Source organism: Brassica rapa, chromosome A05 (genome assembly GCF_000309985.2).
Source record: "Brassica rapa cultivar Chiifu-401-42 chromosome A05, CAAS_Brap_v3.01, whole genome shotgun sequence".
NCBI lineage: Eukaryota > Viridiplantae > Streptophyta > Magnoliopsida > Brassicales > Brassicaceae > Brassica > Brassica rapa.
Window position 1 is genome coordinate 4,998,414 of NC_024799.2, and position 18,207 is coordinate 5,016,620.

The following is an 18,207-nucleotide window of genomic DNA, read 5'->3' on the forward strand; positions in this document are numbered from 1 at the left end:
TGAGACAGACTTACGAAGATTCATCGCCGGAAGCCAACCGGATCTGTCACGGAGTCGACGAAGTCTAATGGCGAAAAAAAACCCCTCATTTTCTCAGGCGAAGGAGAAGAAGAAGAACGCCGCTTCTCAGGACTCAGACCCACCGCCGTCTTCCTCCGGTTAGTATCCCCCACTTCTGTTTCTTCTTTTGTAAAGGTTTAATCTTTTTCATAATTTCAGGAGTAGCCCCGTTCATCTCTTCAATTTCAATTCTAGGGTTTGGGAAACCATTTTGGGGGATTTTCGGTTTATCTGTTCACCTTTTCAATTACAACAGTTTTCCAGTTACCTTCTTCTTATGGTGTTTTTGTTGAACCCAGTTACATTTTTCTTGGTTTTTTTTTTATTTTTCCTCCGATTTTCTTCTCCATTTTTACAGAGGTTTTCTTCTAATGTGTTTCTCCTCCCTCTTTTCAGGAACCATGCAACCGGATCATCGTCTCCCTTTGAGGCTATTTGCGACTGATAGGTTCCCCATCAACAAACTTAACATATATTCTTCACCGGAGATCCTACCATTCCTTCGTCGTGTTCTCAGTGGCACAAAGGAGTTCCAAACCATCCGACAGTCTTGCTTCGGAAAGCTATTCGACATCCCTTCCCGACAAGCTCCTATCTCTACAAAGCTCATTCACTCCTTCCTCTCACGCCAACTGATATGCGGAGGCGACCATACGCTTTTCTCTGTTTTTGGTGAAAACCCTTTCTGTTACGGTCTCCAAGAGTTTGGAGCTGTAACAGGTCTGAATTGTTCCCCCTTTACAGAAGGATATCATCCCGACACCGCCAAGGCTGTTGTAGTGGGCAAAGATGTAGTTTGGCAGAAACGTTTCGGGGAGAAGAACATGATAACTATAGCTGAACTCTGTCAGATGCTTGAGGAAGACAAGGACATGTTGTTTTGGAAGAAGATTCATATAGCTCTGATTATCATAGTCGACGGCGTTCTCATTGCGCACAAACAAGTCCCACGCCCCACTCCTCGATATGTGAGAATGCTTACGAGTCTCAAAACCTTCTTCTCCTTTCCTTGGGGTAGAGAATCATTCTTGAAGACCATCTCCTGCATGAAACCACCCAAGCCTGCTCCACCGAAGATCAAGGATCCTATCGTTTGGCTCGTGCACAAACTCAAGCAGCGATCTTTCAGACTGCAGGGCTTCCCTTTTACACTCCAATTGGTTGCTTTCCGGGCCATCCCACAACTGCTTCATTTCATCCCTGCTCCCATCGATAACCGCACGCTTATGGACCTTGAAGATGGTTACCTACCCCAGCACGGCTCCATAAATTTCCTTGATATTAGGCGTGTCGAATTCTCTTCTAATGTAAGTACCGGTCTAGTATAGATTCTCAAATTCTAATGTTTTTGGTAATTGTCAAATAAACATAGATAATGTGAAGAACAATGTCCACGTCCACGGTTTTTATATAAAACTCATTTTTCACATTTTTAATCATGTTTTTCAGCTTGCTGTCTCACCGGTCATAGCTATCGAAAACCAATCGGAGCCTGGTTGGGGAGATTGGCCCAACCAAACCAAGGATGACCGTCTTATGTACCTGGAACACTTGATATCTGAGAAGTACACGTTCAACAAAGCTATGTGGCCTGGTGGGGTAACAACAGAGCCTCTACTTAAAAATCCTAAAGCTCGTGGTCACCGTCACGGGAAGAAGAAGCTCACTCGTGTCAAACAATCTCTCAAACCAAAGCCGACCATCAACAAGGAGACGTCTTCAAGGAAGCAAAGGCGCATAAGTTCTTACTTTACACGCTCAAACGTCAACACTTTCACCAACGAACAACTAACGGAGATGGTCTTGGTACTTCAAAAGCAGATGAAACAGATGCAAAATTTACTAAATCAGAAGAAGAGAAAAGCGCATGGTAGGCAATCATCATTTCATACAGTACTATCTCGTTGCAAAAAACAACGGTCATCTCATCATGAAGATCAGGGAGCACCCATCGATCAGGTATAATGTTCACACACATTTGATCTCTGTTTTGTTCAGCATTGATCTTTTTGTTTTGTTCAGCACGACCCTTATAATGTTCTCTAAAAGTTCATTTTTGACCTTTTCGATTTTACTTATAGGATTTCCCTGACACACACCAGAGCGGTGTTGAGACTGCACCCGTCAAACCTCTCGCTAGCGATCTTCCAACTGATCAGGTGATGTTCAATCACCCTCCAAACGATAGCCAATTATTTTAAAATAATTTATCTAAAAAGAACAATGTTTTTTGGGTCCCTGTAGGGTGATGATATGGAGAGAGATGATCATGAGGACCCCCAGTCACCTCTCATAAGTCAGTACGAAGCTCATATCCACCGCCAGGCTTCTAAAAACATGAACACTACTCCTGATGACATTCCCGACAAAACCGTCCACACCACAACTGTCCACGCCTCCGAGGTGAAGTTCAATCATCTTTTGGTTCGAATTACAACCTATCGTTTGATTTTATTTTGTAAAACTTCATTACAACCCCTTCACCGTTCTCATCGTAGGCTCTCGATTGTATGGAAAAAAATAAAGACACCATCCACAACTCTCACTTAGACCACCAGCTGGAACCCGCGGATGATGTGGCCCACGAACCAGTCATTGTCCCCGTCTCACAGATACACATATCACACGACGAGGTCGAGCCTCTTTTTAAAACAACCAACGTTCTGGACACGGAGGTTAGAGTCTTTCTTCTCATTCCATCATCTCGATATGGTGACTAAGCGCTTTTCTCTTTGGAGACCCTTCACTAACTCTAAGTCATTATCATTGTAGGACGTCGATGCTATTGACAACGATCGAGAGGACGTCAATAATTTGGTTGATCACAAATCAGACGAGGTGAACAATGATGAGCAGAATATTACGGACCAGGTGATGTTCACGAATACACTTTTTTACTTATATTAATCAGAGGACGTCAACAATTTGGTCTATTCTCTTTGGCCCCCATTTGTGATATGAGATTGTTTGCTTGCATTATAGGTTGTGGATGTTATGGATGAGGAAACAGCAGCTGTGCACCTACATTCTCAGTCAACTAAAACAAGTCACAATGGACCTAACAACGGTATCCTCAAGAGTCCTGTTCCTGACGAAACCATTCAGAAGCCCACCGAGACTCGTACTTTCGGCACATTATTCCCCGGCCGGTGGGACCCGCCATCCAAAATCTACGATAAAGCTGATCACCCAAACAGCCCCGAGATTAGTCACATCCTCAATCATGGTCTCAGGATATACGACGCAATCAGCCCTGACCTACCTCTTTCCCAAGGTCCAATATTCGACAATACAGCTGGTCCATCCTCTTCGACAGCCATTCGTTTACGGTTCTCACCACTTCCTTTCACTTCACTAACATCACCGGTCAAGAGCAATGAAAGTGGTCTTGGTTTCGCTAGCCACGCAACGACACCCAATGCATTTAAAGCCACAGCTTCGTCTATCTCGCCACCAGGCATCGGGCGTCCCACTTCTGCTGAGGAGGTATGAAACCAAGAACACTTTCAGTAACTTATAGTAGACATGTATAATTATATCATCTAATCACTTAACTTTAACAGGAACTGGCTGCAGACGACCCCACCGTCGATCTCACTCAAACTAAAGACCCCCCGCCACATGTTCCATCAGAACTCGAGGACCTTCTCGCTATGGAATTCATCGCATCTCCAGTGATTCCTGCTTTGGATCTCATCACCCCACTTCCACAGAAGGAATGGGACCTTTTCCAACAAATTCTTCGAGCCAACATGAATGTGTAAGATATTTCTAACAACAATTCCTTACTTCTTTCATGCCAATATTTACAGTGCATCTCCATTCCATCCCTTCTTCACTCAATTTCTGCCTGTCACAGGTTCCATTGTACTCCATCTGAATTCGAGTTTTCCAACAAATCTCTTCTCGACATCGCAGACCCTCAACAATGGACAACCACTTACGTAAGTCACACTCTCTGTTACATGTAAGCCTGTTATGTATTGTTTTAATCTTCCTTTAACTCCAAACATTGTTACATGTTCAGCAAATGCAAGTTCTCGTCCACATGCTCTCAGCAAGACACTCCGACATTCTTCAGACTGAAAATGCAGCTTTCGCCCCACCTATCTTTTGCTCAGCTATCAACGACATTTGGGACGATTTCAACAAGTGTGGTAAGAAAAAGAAGGATAGCTTCGTTTGGCCCCAGGAATTGATCGACATTGTTCTGTGCCCTGGAAAGAAATGGATGGAGGATATCTACACCATCTACACCCCTATGCTATGGAACCAGTCTCACTGGGTTGGGTTAGCTATCAATCTTGATATGGGTTTAGTTGAAGTACTTGATCCTCTCCCCACCTTGAACGGAGCAAGACGCATGGCTAAGTGGATGAAACCCGTACTTGCTTGCCTCCCTTACCTTGTCAGGAAAGTTGCCAATTGTGAACTTACCCAATTCAAAGGTGTCAAGCCTTTTATCTGCAACCGTATCCCAGACATCTACATCAACACTCGATCCGGCGATTGCGGACCTGTGACAATGAAGTTCCTAGAGTTGCACTCACATGGTGATACATCACCTGGAATGGCTGGCATAACAGACCAGATTGTCGATGACATGCGCAAGCAGTACGCAATGGACATCTACAAGACCATGGTGCTGCCTGCGTACTATGATTAGAAGCTACAACTACTGTCTCCACCCCACCTTTTGTGTGTAATATATTGGGGTTCTGGACTTTTTCTCTTTGGCACAACACCTGCCTTTTCTCTTATCTTATTCTCGGTTATATAACACTTTCTAAAACTTTGAAAGCGCTTAGACTTGTTGATGTATTATGACTTGATTTTCAGGCCTCTATTATGGAAACGTTTGCATTTGCTATTGATCGATTCTCTACTATATATAGCGTGCAAAGTGAACAATTTTTATACCCCATTTCACGCTTAAAATCAATCAAAGTTTTCTCATGTCCACATCCACTACCCCAAAACAATATCATCTTCCATGTCCACGACCACAGCCTACATTGCATCACGGACCTCATCGTAATATTCAATTCCATTAAGTCTCCTCAACTACAGAATCCCTAAATACTTCTCAGCTACACTACTTCTCAGCTAAAGTAAATCTGATTTCACCTCTTACCTACCCACCCTGTGCAAATCTCCTACATTAATCATGAGCTCTTCCTCTTCCTCCTCACGGTCACATACAGGGAGACAAACAACTGGGATACCCACACGTTGTTGGTGTGGAGCTAATCTGACTACATTCGGCGCGCAAACAAAGGAGAATCTTTTCCGCAGGTTCTATCGCTGCGAGATTGGGCTTAAGGTACATTCAATTAGGAATCTTCAATTAAAGGCTTCTATTGTTGTCTCATTACATATTTTAAAAAACATAGATCTCATTTTCGTTCTCATTATCAGAGAAAAACCGAGCACCACTTGTTCAAGTGGGTGGACGAAGCCATTGTAGACGAGATCAACATGGTAGATGCAAAGCACTCCCAACTGAAGGAAGATGTCGACTCTTACAAGATTTACACATCCAAACGTTTGGAAATCCAGGCCAAACACATCGAACAAACACTCCATCAGCTCAAAATTCTAATGGATGCCAAGACCGACAGCTGTTGCACTCAGGACAGCCCTGCTTTTACCACAGAATCTACTCTTGCCTCCCCAACTATGGCCGCTACTGCGTACAACCCATTGACCAACATTGCAGTCGCAGCCATTGCACTGGGAACAATGGCATGGATCTACGCTAGGTTGACCAACTAGATTAGATGATATTTGGATGTGCCTATGTCTTTGTTGCAAGACTCTTCGTCTATGTTATCACCTAATGTTTTTGTGTTTAAGATTACTATGATTTCGATCATTACCCTACTGCACTTTTATTAGTACTTTCAATTTCATTTCATTTCGGGACTAGTCTCCATAAGTACAACTCCAGTGTGAACACCATAAAACACAGCAACAACCATCCCTCACCATAATGTAGTCAACATAAAACAAAGCAACAACCACATATATCTTCTTGTCCACATCTACAAAAAACACCTAATAAGGATCTAATAAATCACCGAAGAAGATATCTGAAATCCAACAAACATGCCTCATCACCTAAATCATTATTGTTTGCTCTAGATATATTGTTTCAAAAAAGGACCATCAAGAACAACAATAACAAAACAACTTATGTCCTCAGCATCGGACATACAAAAACAAACTCCGCCGTAATGATCCACAAGATAACTTCATTCAGCTACACGCCTAGATAGGACAAGCGCAATTAGTCCGGTTGTGTCCAATCCCCCTACACCTCCCACATTTGTTCTGACTCAACTTCTTCTTCGGTACCTAAAACAATACAAACAACCCTTTCTTCATCAGTAACGGTCCGTTTTACATTTTATGTCTAATAAATCATTTTAACTCACCTTGATCTCCCCCGTGGAGGGAATGCGTGACTTGCGACGACGCCCAGGCTGCCTCTTTGTGATGGGAGGGTATACAACCATATTGCTTACTTCTTCAGGTATGTCTACATTCCTTGGATCTTCATCTGGATTTATCACACCTGCATATGTCTCCCTCCACACATATGTTTTGTACCAATGACCGCACAGTGTTTCCGTTGACACTCCAAGCCCGTTAGCTGCTAGTATTGCATGTCCACAGGGTATTTTGATATTATCAAAATACTTACAACTACACTTCCTCTCCGCTAGCATAACCTTGTCTGACCTCCCAAATTTTCCTAAAATCTGACAAGTCCACTCATTGACAGAATTTATGTAACTCCCCTTAACAGTCGCCATGTTCTTTGTCATCTCTTTGTCCACCTCTATAGCAACAGCGCCACTGTGTTTCTCCGCCTTCCTCCTACGCGCACTGAACCACCTAGTCATCATTCTCTGAATGAACTTAATCAACTCTAGAATGTTGGCTCCTCTACCTTCCAATAGCGCATTATTCAACTGCTCAGCAATATTACTAGTCATGATGTTATATCTTTCACCCGGGAAATTTACTCTTGACCAACGAGCTGTACCTATTTTTCCCAAATACACCCCACATGCACTGTTAGCGGCCCTGATCTTCCCATAAAGATCTTTGTACTCACGTGGCTCTTGCGCCATGGCTGTCTTGGTCACCATTTCTGCCAAGTGCTTACTTGAGAACCTTGAATTCACGTTTCTTGCCAAATGTACTATGCAAGCTCCATGTTTGGCTTGCGGATAAATCTTGCTCACAGCATTGGAAATACACACAGCCCTATCTGATATTATGGCTAGACTGGGGGAATCGCTTAAAATCCTCTCCACTTTCTGCAAAAACCAGGTCCAAGCATCCTCGTCCTCAGCGTCCACAACGGCAAAAGCTAGAGGGAAAATCTGAAAATTTGCATCCTGCCCACTAGCTGTCAAGAGAACTCCTTTGTACTTGCCGCTAAGATGGGTACCATCTATCACCAACACATGGCGAAGCTTCCTAAAACCACTTATTGAAGCCCCAAATGCAAGGAACAAGTAAAGGAAACGTTCATCGCCATCGTCGTCTAAATCTGTCTCCAAATCCGCTATTGTACCGGGATTTGCCAATTTAAGCATGTACAGATACTCAGGGAGCTTCAGATACGCATCTTCATCAGAACCACGCACACCCACAATTGCTTTCTCCTTAGCCCTGTAGCACGTCATATACGAAGCATTCACACGCATTCACTGAAGCAGCTGGTGGAATGCAACCCCTTTTAGATGACCCAGACGAAAATTTTGCTGCATCTGGTGACACAAATCCCATATCTGTGTCATCCACAACATCACTGTCCACAATTTTTGGCTTCTCTTTAAACTGAGCAAACAGATTCATCGCCCCGGTCACCTTAAGATGCTTGCAGAAATACTTCACAGTACCATCATTTGTAATCAGCACCGGTGGGGTCCTAATCCCAGTTGCAAGCTCCAGGCTTGTTGGTGGCCAGTAGCTCAACAAAACACCATAACGAGCTTCATCGACCACAAACTCCCGCAGAACGTTGCGTTCAAGATCCACACAACCAATGCCCTCGTACACAGGCACCATACGACCCATTCGATGCTTCTCAATGATGAAATCCCATTTTCCTCCATCCCCACACACCCACTCTCCACTTAGAACCAAACATTGGTCGTCCATCTTCAAAGCTAGCTCTTTCACAAACTAAAACAAAAATTCAAAATTAAAACGATTATAGTTAAACGTTTTGAAGCAAATCTAAACAGATTTTACGTCTTTGGTTTTAAACAAGAAACAACTAAAAACTCACCTTTCTTCGCCTCCCTGCTGCAGCTCCTTCTCCTTCAACCCGGAAGATAACATGCATTTATTACCTGACCTACCTTTTTCAAACACAGTAAGCCCCGACCATTGGATCGCTTTCAATCCTACGGTGGCTTTTTGTCTCCCAAACCAAAACAAAAACCTTAATATCTCATCTAAGGAAACACGTTGGTCCCCACAAAGCTGGCAGCCATTTTATAATAATAAAACTAACTCATCACTAACCAAAGCAAAAGGGTGTATGAGTCAAAACACATAGGAAGGGAGAGGAAGAAATGTCCCTCAAGTGAGATGTGTCTAATGAAATAAAAAAAGAGAAATAAGTGTCTCATACAGTAAGTCTCTCTTATAAGCGTAAAACTATACGTCTCTACCCGGTCAGATCAACAAACACTATCTGATATGGCTTATCAGATAAGACTTTCCTTATAAGTCTTTCTTCTCGACATTTTTTCATAAACAATGTGTTTTTGTCATGGTGAGAGTTTTTCATGAATTTTGTTTCCGTTCTTTTCGGAAATGAAGTCATACAATAGGGAAAGCAACTGTATTCATGATTAGGGGATATGTGGGTTCAGGACAATGTAAAAGCACTTCAAGCTTCCATAGTAACGCTAACTGCTTTCAAAATGAAACTGAGGTTCCTTAATCTCTGTGTCAGAAAATCATGTAAACTTTTATTACGTTTTTTTTTTTTGAAAAAGGAGTTTTTAACGTTTTTCTTCTCTGTATCTATCAGCTATTTTCTCCTCTCTCCATTAATAACCTTCCCGAGCTATATCTTTGAGCAGGGTTGATCTTGCACTGATAGTTGTGTCCAGTGTTTATTTTTCGGGTTTTGGTAGTTTCAGGAAAAGTTATTGGCACCCTTCAGAGTTGAATGACCTCTGGTTACATTTGAGATATGATCCGAGAAATAAAATCGTCTTGATAAAATGCAATAAATTTCATAGTCATGATATACATTTCAGTTGACCTAAACCGAAGATAAATTTTTTTAGTATATTCACCTTGTCAATAAGAACCTATGTAGGTAACCAAATGTCAAGACGATAACCATGATCCCGCCGTTCCAATTTCTGCCACATATATGTCCCAACTATGTCTGTCATTGTCCAAAACTGCGAAGTTAAGTATTTTGACTATTTGTGGTTGTGGCCATGAATTTATATGGACAGACTGACAAAAATGCTTTAAGTTTTATCTGAAAATTATTGGTTGGTTTGGAAACTACGTACAAAAGGTTTTGGCAATTTTGTCAAAACCATACGTTGAATATTTGATAAAGTTATAAAAGGAGAATAATAGTGAGCGGGTCAAAGGCCTAAAACCATAGTCGTAGAATACGTGTCTCTGTTAGGTCCTTGAATATTTAACCGATTTTATAACATGTGATTCATTTAGTTTTAAGTTTAAGCCATACGTTTGAAATTTGCTACAGCGATCGAATAGAAACGTCTTCATTTGCGGCGTCAAAATTGTTTGGTAGTTCACGCCCGGTCCATGTATGCATATCTAATGGTTGCACAAACAAATATACAAGGGCGCGTGTATATATGAATACTGGAACACTGGAGCATACATATAGAGAGTTATTGGCCAAAGAATTCTAGAATAATTGTTAAATTTCGAGATTTTATCGTGTTATTGGTTTGTGAATTTTTAAAATCTAAGTAAAATCTATCGTTATTAGGGTGAAGATTTTAAAATTTCACTCAAAAATCAAAATCTTTTGTTGTTGAAAAATTTGGTTTTCATTGATTTTAAAATTCCACTAAAATCTATTGTTATTTGGACGTAAATTTTCTTTGTTTATTTTAATCATGATACTCAACTTTTAAAATATCAGCTATACTTATATGATTTTTGAAATCAATGTAATAAAATACACTCACATACAAAAACACACAAAATTGAAGAATGAAATAATACAAATCATAATTTTAACATAATACGAATCACAAATCTTAAAAAAAATATTAAAAATTTAAAATAAAAATTGTAAAAATAGTTTTATTAAAAAGAATTTTCGAATTTTAACAATATTTTTTTAAAAACAAAAGTTCAAATTTAAAACATATATTCAAAATTATATTAGAAAATATTTTTATTATTTATATATCTATAAAGTAAATAGTAGAAACTAGACTTTTTTGGTCATTTTGCTTCTTGAGAATTGTTTAAAAAAATTGTCCTAATTGAAATGATTCTTTTTCCCCTTTCTCATATCACCATTAGTTTCTTACTTTAAAAGTTTATAACAGTCAATATAATTCTATACACAAGCATGCACAAGCAAAGGAATCGGTCGGTTAGGGCATCCCAACTTTTACAAAAAAATTAGTTGTATATAAGGCATTATAAAAAAAATTATTTGAAGAATGAAGGCATAAATTTATATTTTTGAGTAGAGCATTACAAGTTTTTCTAAAAGTTAGACCGGTCTCACAAGTAATGAAAATCAATGTAAAAATATTTGATAAAATTTGTTAAATCTAGTTATATTGTAAAATACTCTCAACTATTAGAATTATCAAATTACACAAAAAATCATATTCCAACCCTAATTAACTTAAAACACTGATGCATGGATACATATAAGAAAAAAGAAAAAAAAGTGTTATTAAATACTATGTGGATAATAATATTGTTCACGAGGGTGTACTTAATGTAGCAATTAATTTGGTTGTTGCAGTTACTACTCCAAGTCCCGTGGAAAGGGGTGGAACGATGTACTCCATAAGTATAAATAAATTGAAAAGCAGGTATCGAGTGAATTATATATGGCGCATTTAAATCCAAAGACAAGAGGGTAATTAAGTTTCGAACCCACATATCTATCTTTGTACTTATTTATTACTGGGCCATCATTGCTTTTTAGAAACTCGTTATTTTTTTATTTATCAATCGTGTAAGATTTGGCAATGAAATCGCAAGTGGACAACGATGAATTTACAAACCCTCACACAAACGAGACAGAAAGAGCTATTACAATCTTGAAGATCTTACATACCTCAAAATCTGATACAATTAAGGATAGAAACAAAAAAGTATTTTTTACTCTCCGATCAATGGCGTTTCTCATGTTAGCTCGAGAGACACCCCATTACGGTACACTATCAAATTACGTCACATAAAATAACATTTAAATCAAAGTATACAAATACAACTGTTTCATTTATCAAGTCGAAGACTTTTAGGTTTGTTTATTTATTTATGAATAATGAATCTCTCTATCTAGTATTCAACTACAGCTACAGCCTAGTAGCCTACAAGGTATGGTCCAGTCTGGTCCCACTTTATGTACTTTAAAAAGCATCAAGATTTTGTAAAGCTGCTCGCAATATATGACTACTACTATGTTTTTGTTAAAATGAAAAGTGATCACTATCTGTTTTTATGTGATATGGGTGGGTGTCATGGTTCAACACTAGCATGCTCCTGGTTATTTTCGGTGTCAACTTCTTTGTTCTATTTTTATTTGGGTGGCTATTATTGTAGTATTCTGTATATATCTATTTCACATAATACGTATTTGTCTACACTCTTGACCTGCGTTTCTAATTTCCCTGGTCAATGATAATTTTACTCATTTTTTATAACCAAGAGTAGTTTAGTCATTAGATTCAATGCAAAAGCATATTCTTTTTTAAACCGATAGTATACTAGCATTATATTCGACGCAAAGGCATATTCTCTATGAATTTTTTTTCCAAAGAAAGGCATTATTACTCTAATTGAAAAAAATTAAGAAGGAAATGCAACCCGGTGCCATCTGAAATTTCAACCACAATGTTAGTGCTTGAAATAATTTTTTCTTCTCCATATTACTACATCTCTAGAGTCAATAATTTTTTCTTCTTCATATTACTATATCTCTAGAATCAATAATTTGCTGCTGTCACTCTTCAGTTTTTTTGTTGAAGTCTATCATGTAGAGTCACAGTGCCGGTCCTGAATAATTTTAGACCAAAAGCAATTTAAAAATAAGGCCTCATAAAATGCAAAGCCAGAATATTTTTAGGACAAAAGCATGACCACGTAATCGAACCCAGCACTTCTACATTTCTAATTTGCTTCATTAACCACTGGACTACTTAAGGATTTAGAAAATCAATGGCCGATTATTTACTAAAACAAGTAAAGGCCGGAAGCCTAAGCTTTCATGGCCTCCACTCAGGACCGCTACTGTGTAGAGATATTCAAATTGGATCAGTGATCGATATATAGGTTTCGTCTTAAACTGGTTACTTCCAATTACATAAGGCACTTAAAGGTAAGGCAGTTCTGCCTTTGTATTCTTGTACCGACACCGTGTGTGCACTGATTGCATATAACATACATGGATTTTTGCAGTTAAAACGAGATAACATGCGTTGGATTAATTAATAAACTCAGTACTATAGCAATTTGATCTAAATTTATATATTATAAAACTGATCTATGCATCTTATTTATCATTAGCCATGAGGAATTATTGTAGTCGAAAACTTATAATAATGGAATAGGATATATTTTTAAAAACCATGCCACAAATAGAAGCGTTTTCACAATAACGTGAGAATAGGCATGTAACATGCGATTTCATTCATATCTTCCCAACTTTTATTACTAATAAAATTTGATGAACAATCTCCGCTATTATCTAATATCTACATCTTGAACATCGAAACTATTAAAAAAAAAACTAAAAATATTGGATTCACTATAGGAATAAACCACTAGTCTTTCCAACAAAATACGTACGAAGAATAACTTTCATATAAAGTGTTTGCACTTGTTGAGAATCAGACTCGTGTATATGATTGTAGGTTGTCCTCTTGGTTTTTCATCACGAGGGGTATGCAAGAATCATATTTCTTGTGAGACAAGGCGAGTCTCTCCAAATTCTAGCGTGCAACTTAAGCAACTCCTTTGCCTTCTCTTTAGTCTTGCTTCCACAGCTAACCTGAAGCACAAGACACAACTTCGCTACAACCCCCAACTGTAACATCTCGTTTAGTAAAGCCGGCGTCGCACAGAACCTCCCAACCGAAAACAAAACCCTAACAGCTCTATCGCTTGCTGTCTGAGAAACCCTAAGTATCTTCTTGCACACCACTGCTATAGCTGCTCCGTGGTTCAAGAACTCTGCTCTTCCTTCCGCACACTGACACAATAGATCAAGAACCACCATGGCCATCTCTGGACCTCTCCTATCTGATGAGAAACTCTCGTCCATGAGAAGCTCTATTATCATAGAGATCACTCCAGCTTCCACGGCCTTGTGTCTGTTCCTTCCCCATGGACATACGTTCACCAATATATGCAACGCAGATTTTGTCGCCTTGTGAGAGATCCGGTCGTCCAAGATCTGCACGACCTCGGTGAAAATCGCTGGCTTCAAAGTCATGATCTGCATTGGATCCGCTACTTCAAGAATGTTTTTTAGAAGCAAAGTCGCATAGGCTCTTGACTCGTATATCCCTCGGTTCATGATCTTCGTCAACGAGTTTACAATATCGTTACCTTTCTTGTTGTTTAAAAGATTCTTGAGACATGTCTCTGAAGTGTCAAGATGGTAGAGTAAGCTGAGGGCTTCGTCGGTCAAACTCATCGAAGAGTCTTTATTGCTTACGATGGTGGCCAAGAACTCAGGTACTCCTGCCGCCTCCAAACAACGCTTGTTGCTAGCGTTCTCGGAAACGATATGACGAAGTCTTTTGAAACACTTGGCTAGGTTTTGATGAGAAGAGGCTGAATCTTTTAAGAGCTTTTCGATCTCAGATTTAGAGATAGGAGGTCTTGGGGTGGGGATCCTCTCTACGCCGTGGGATGCGTTTACAGTGCACCAAGATTGGATCAGACGGCGAAGAGTGTGGTTCGGGGTGAGATCTGCGTCGGTTATGTCTTGTTTGGTGACCGGACACGAGTTCTTTTTTGCTGAAAAGAGCCATTTCTCGATGCTGTCTCTGTCATAGGTTATTCCGGTAGAGACTATCACCGGATCTTTCATGATCTCTAGAGAGATGGGGCAAAGGAAGAACGGAGGAATCTCGATCTCTTCATCCATTGAGAGGTTACGAGTTTGACGAGAGCTCTAATGAGTTATATTGATCAAAGAAGGTAAGGAAACAAACACAAGAGTATACTATATGTATCTTGCTACGAGCTGTGGTATTTGGATTTAGGGAGGATGTGAATTGATTTGAAACTTTGAATAATGGGAAGAAGAGAGAGAGGAGCTTGGGGGCTTTAAATATAGAGGAAATGGCAGAAATTCACAGCTATTAAAAAGTCAATATACGGAAAATACAAATACTTTTTCATATATACTCTTTGTAAAACTGTCCTTATCTAAGTTTATTAATATTATATTCTAATGGAACGAACGAGGAACATATATTTGACTTCCTTTTTTTCTTACTCACATGCCATAATTGATTGCTTCTTCGTATCTTTCTAGGTTTTACACATTTTTTGCCTCCCCTTTTGACTTCTGGTTTTGTTCTTGGAGCGTCGTAAAAGGAAACAGTAACGGTACAAATATGCTAGTCCTATTGTATAAATTTTAGGGTAATTTAGCAAAATCGTTAATAATGGTTTGATGAAATTCTTGAGACAATCCGTTTTCTCAAAAAAAAAACTAACTATAGATGTGTATATCATATATACAATCAATGCTAACACTGATAAGAGAAACTGTACATCGGAATGAATTTGAAAACCTATTTAAATTCTCATACTGAAAATATAGCCCATCAAATAATATGAAAATAACAATCACTATAAAAAAATCTTATAAATGGCGGATAATATAGAAGAACTGCATTATGACAAAAACGAATGATATTTAAATTATTTATTTGCATTTCAACGTCGTTTACAATTTCCACGACTGCAGTTACAACTTTCTAATTTAAAATATTATTTACCTTTGATTGTTTCTTCTTTTGTTACCGACAAAACCTAATTAAGTGCCATTAACGGTCGACTTAGACCCATACAAACTTATATCGTTATGTTCAACCTTTTTCTAGGCTCTTCTACAAAAGTTTGAATATTAACATCTCATTAAAATGTCTTTCGTGATATTTCATATTTAATTTACTTTGACAACTTTATGACGTGCTATATAATTGTAAACATCTGCCTATTAAAATGTCAAAGTCTAACAAAATGGACAATACTTGATTATTTTTTATGAGAAACAACCAGTATAATAGATATGCTCATATGCTCGACTTCAAAATATAATAAATATGGGCAGTGCGTCGATCATGTTCTTGTCGTATTATTGAGTTTCTGACAGCAAACGCTTTACTAAAAAATAGTGTATGATTAAACGATAAAATCATATAAAACAATTAGTCGATTCTCGCTGATCAAAATTTCAAATCCAACTCTCAACATAAAACTTCAAAGTGGACTTCAGAATTTCGAATATATGTTATTTAAATATTTATCATCATGAAATGTTAACTCTACAGATTAAACCATTTTTAGTTAGTGTTAATATAGTTTTTTAAATAAGTTACATAGAAAATATATATAGTTTTAAGGGAAATTGCATTCAGTATACACAACAAAAACCAAAATTCATTAATTAACTAAAAACACCCCCTCTCTCCTACTTTCTCTTCCTATCTCTCTCTACTCTCTCTCTCAAAATCTAATTTCCTTTATTTTTTTGGTTATTTAGCAAATAAGCCCTAGTTTTAAAGTGAGGATCGTGAAGTGGTACGTATTGGGATGAAATTTTCTACAAATCAATAATCAGCTACGAATAAGATCAATCAAATATACTTATATGTAGTCCTTTTTTCAAAAAAAAATAATATATATATATATATACACTTATATGTAGCCCAAAACGCATCATATTACGGCTGGATTCAATTCAGTAGTGTGGAGCTTCAACTTATTATACCAAACTCACACAAAAAGTTAACACGGTTTCATATATATTACCCCTATATATTTGCATGAATGTGCATGCCTGTATGGCTGTATTGGACCTTCCTTAAAATAACAAAATATAATATTCTATATTCATGCAGACGAGATCACAAATTTTTTTGACCAATCAGTCAAAAAAAAATTATTTGACCACACTCTTTTAGCAATATAAAATAATTTAATCTTACTTTACGACTAACAATGCAATTGTTAGGTACAATGCATCTGAAGATCTTGCAGAAATTTTATATAGTTATAGAATTTCTTTTCTTCTTTTTATCATTATATAGTTCATCAAGATCTCCAGAAAATGTCACCAAGTATTTCGTGCCGTGTCAGTATATAAAATCTAAAGTCATAATATGTAAATTAATATTTGACCTATATATGTGGTAAAAATGAAATGGTTGTAGGAGGATGCCACATCGTGGGGATTAACCAGTCGTTTTAGTGATCTGAGAATAAGCATCATATCAGGTCCATGACTAAAGTGGCTCACGGAAAAAAAAATCTAACGTCTGGTTTGATATGTACAATCTGTTCGCAGGATGAGAGGCGAGCTTTGACCTCCTTTGTTGGAAAAGAAAATTCATCGTATAGAAATTATAAACGAAGTGTTGATGTTGAAGGAAAGACTCAGCAGAGAGTATGAACATGATTAATCCGGATTCTTAGGATGAGTTTTTAGTTTTGGATAAGAACTGTTTTTTAGTTTTTAACTAAAAAAAATTAAGAACCATCTATTAAATAAGAGATATATGAGCAGACTCTTAGCTGAAAATTGTAAAAAAAAAGGTCAAATTATAAGTTAAGAATCCTAAATTAAAAGTAATGCTCTAACTGTTGTGCTGACTGAATAGCTAAACATTGTATCGTTTTTCTTTCTTTATTGGGTCGGTGGAGATGTTCACTGTGTTTGTAATATGTATGCATCTCAAATGCTAATAGTTGTAACCCATCTCATGTGCCTTACTTTCGTTTTTTGTATTTCTTTTATTTGTGGAAGGTATTTGGGCCCAAGGTTGGCGAGGAACTAATTTGTTGATTTTCTTTTTTACAAACCTCTAAAGGCTTCAATTTCCATGTAAAGTCTCTTAAATATATTCAGAAATTATTAGAACGAATTATTTTCTTATCTATTAAAAAGACAAAATATAAGAAATTCTATACACATTTTTATTTTAAATTCATAACAGTTCGTAAAATTTTGTTTTCTGAGCTTTTGGAGATTGTTAATTTGTAGAGGAAATCATTTACTTGTTTACATTAGGAGATATGAAAATGACTGCGATTCCGGTAGCAGTCTTTGAATTTAAGCATATTGCTATTCACAAGTATTGAATTATTTACAATTTAAAATTTTGAATGTGATTGTTTAGAATTGAAACTCTAATGTGAAGTGTGAATGTATACAATTTTATACAAAATCAAGTCTCCGACCACCTACAGTAACCTGACTACAGTATTCTAAATATATACAGCTAAGATTTTTTTTCGCTGGGTCAAACGTACATCTAAGATTTAATGTTTCTACACTAAGAGGTCTGAGTTTCGAATCCCAACAAAGGCGAATTATGCAGATTTATGGAGAAAAAGCATATAGGAGATCTTCGGCATGACGCAAGGAGTACCGTCGGGCATGAATCTCATAGGACGGCTCGAGATGATGCAATCAGGCGTAAATCCTCATAAGGCAGGTAGAATTGTCGACTATAGAATCGTCTTGTAATATTTTCTCATAGTTTATAATAGCATAATTAATCATCGACAAAGAAAAAACATACATCTAAGTAAGATCTGCTGCGTGATCTCTGACAATTTGAAATTCTTTTAAAAAAAAACAAGAAGATATATCCTGTAATCATATCATATATGATACTCAGACTA

General features: G+C 37.7%; 4 protein-coding genes across 4 annotated transcripts; 2 read left to right on the forward strand and 2 right to left on the reverse strand.

The window, feature by feature from the left end:
- The first annotated feature begins 370 nt into the window (after positions 1 to 370).
- On the forward strand, positions 371 to 10,297 carry LOC103867325. The gene is made up of 2 exons (XM_033291549.1): positions 371 to 3,820; positions 3,920 to 10,297. Exon 1 carries the CDS (start codon positions 432 to 434, stop codon positions 1,386 to 1,388), a length of 957 nt encoding a protein of 318 aa, XP_033147440.1. The 5' UTR covers positions 371 to 431; the 3' UTR covers positions 1,389 to 3,820; positions 3,920 to 10,297.
- On the forward strand, positions 5,228 to 5,835 carry LOC103867795 (uncharacterized protein At4g04775-like). Its single transcript, XM_009145884.2, has 2 exons — positions 5,228 to 5,383; positions 5,479 to 5,835. The coding sequence occupies exons 1-2, from the start codon at positions 5,228 to 5,230 to the stop codon at positions 5,833 to 5,835; spliced, it is 513 nt and encodes a 170-aa protein (XP_009144132.2).
- LOC117134122 lies at positions 6,331 to 8,425 on the reverse strand. The gene is made up of 4 exons (XM_033291900.1): positions 8,369 to 8,425; positions 7,823 to 8,262; positions 6,498 to 7,746; positions 6,331 to 6,417 (listed from the first exon to the last, which is right to left on the reverse strand). The coding sequence occupies exons 1-4, from the start codon at positions 8,423 to 8,425 to the stop codon at positions 6,331 to 6,333; spliced, it is 1,833 nt and encodes a 610-aa protein (XP_033147791.1).
- Positions 10,298 to 12,914: 2,617 nt separating the features above from the next.
- LOC103867327 (E3 ubiquitin-protein ligase PUB23) lies at positions 12,915 to 17,971 on the reverse strand. Its single transcript, XM_033291548.1, has one exon. It carries the CDS (start codon positions 14,432 to 14,434, stop codon positions 13,214 to 13,216), a length of 1,221 nt encoding a protein of 406 aa, XP_033147439.1. The 5' UTR covers positions 14,435 to 17,971; the 3' UTR covers positions 12,915 to 13,213.
- Between the last annotated feature and the right edge of the window lie 236 nt (positions 17,972 to 18,207).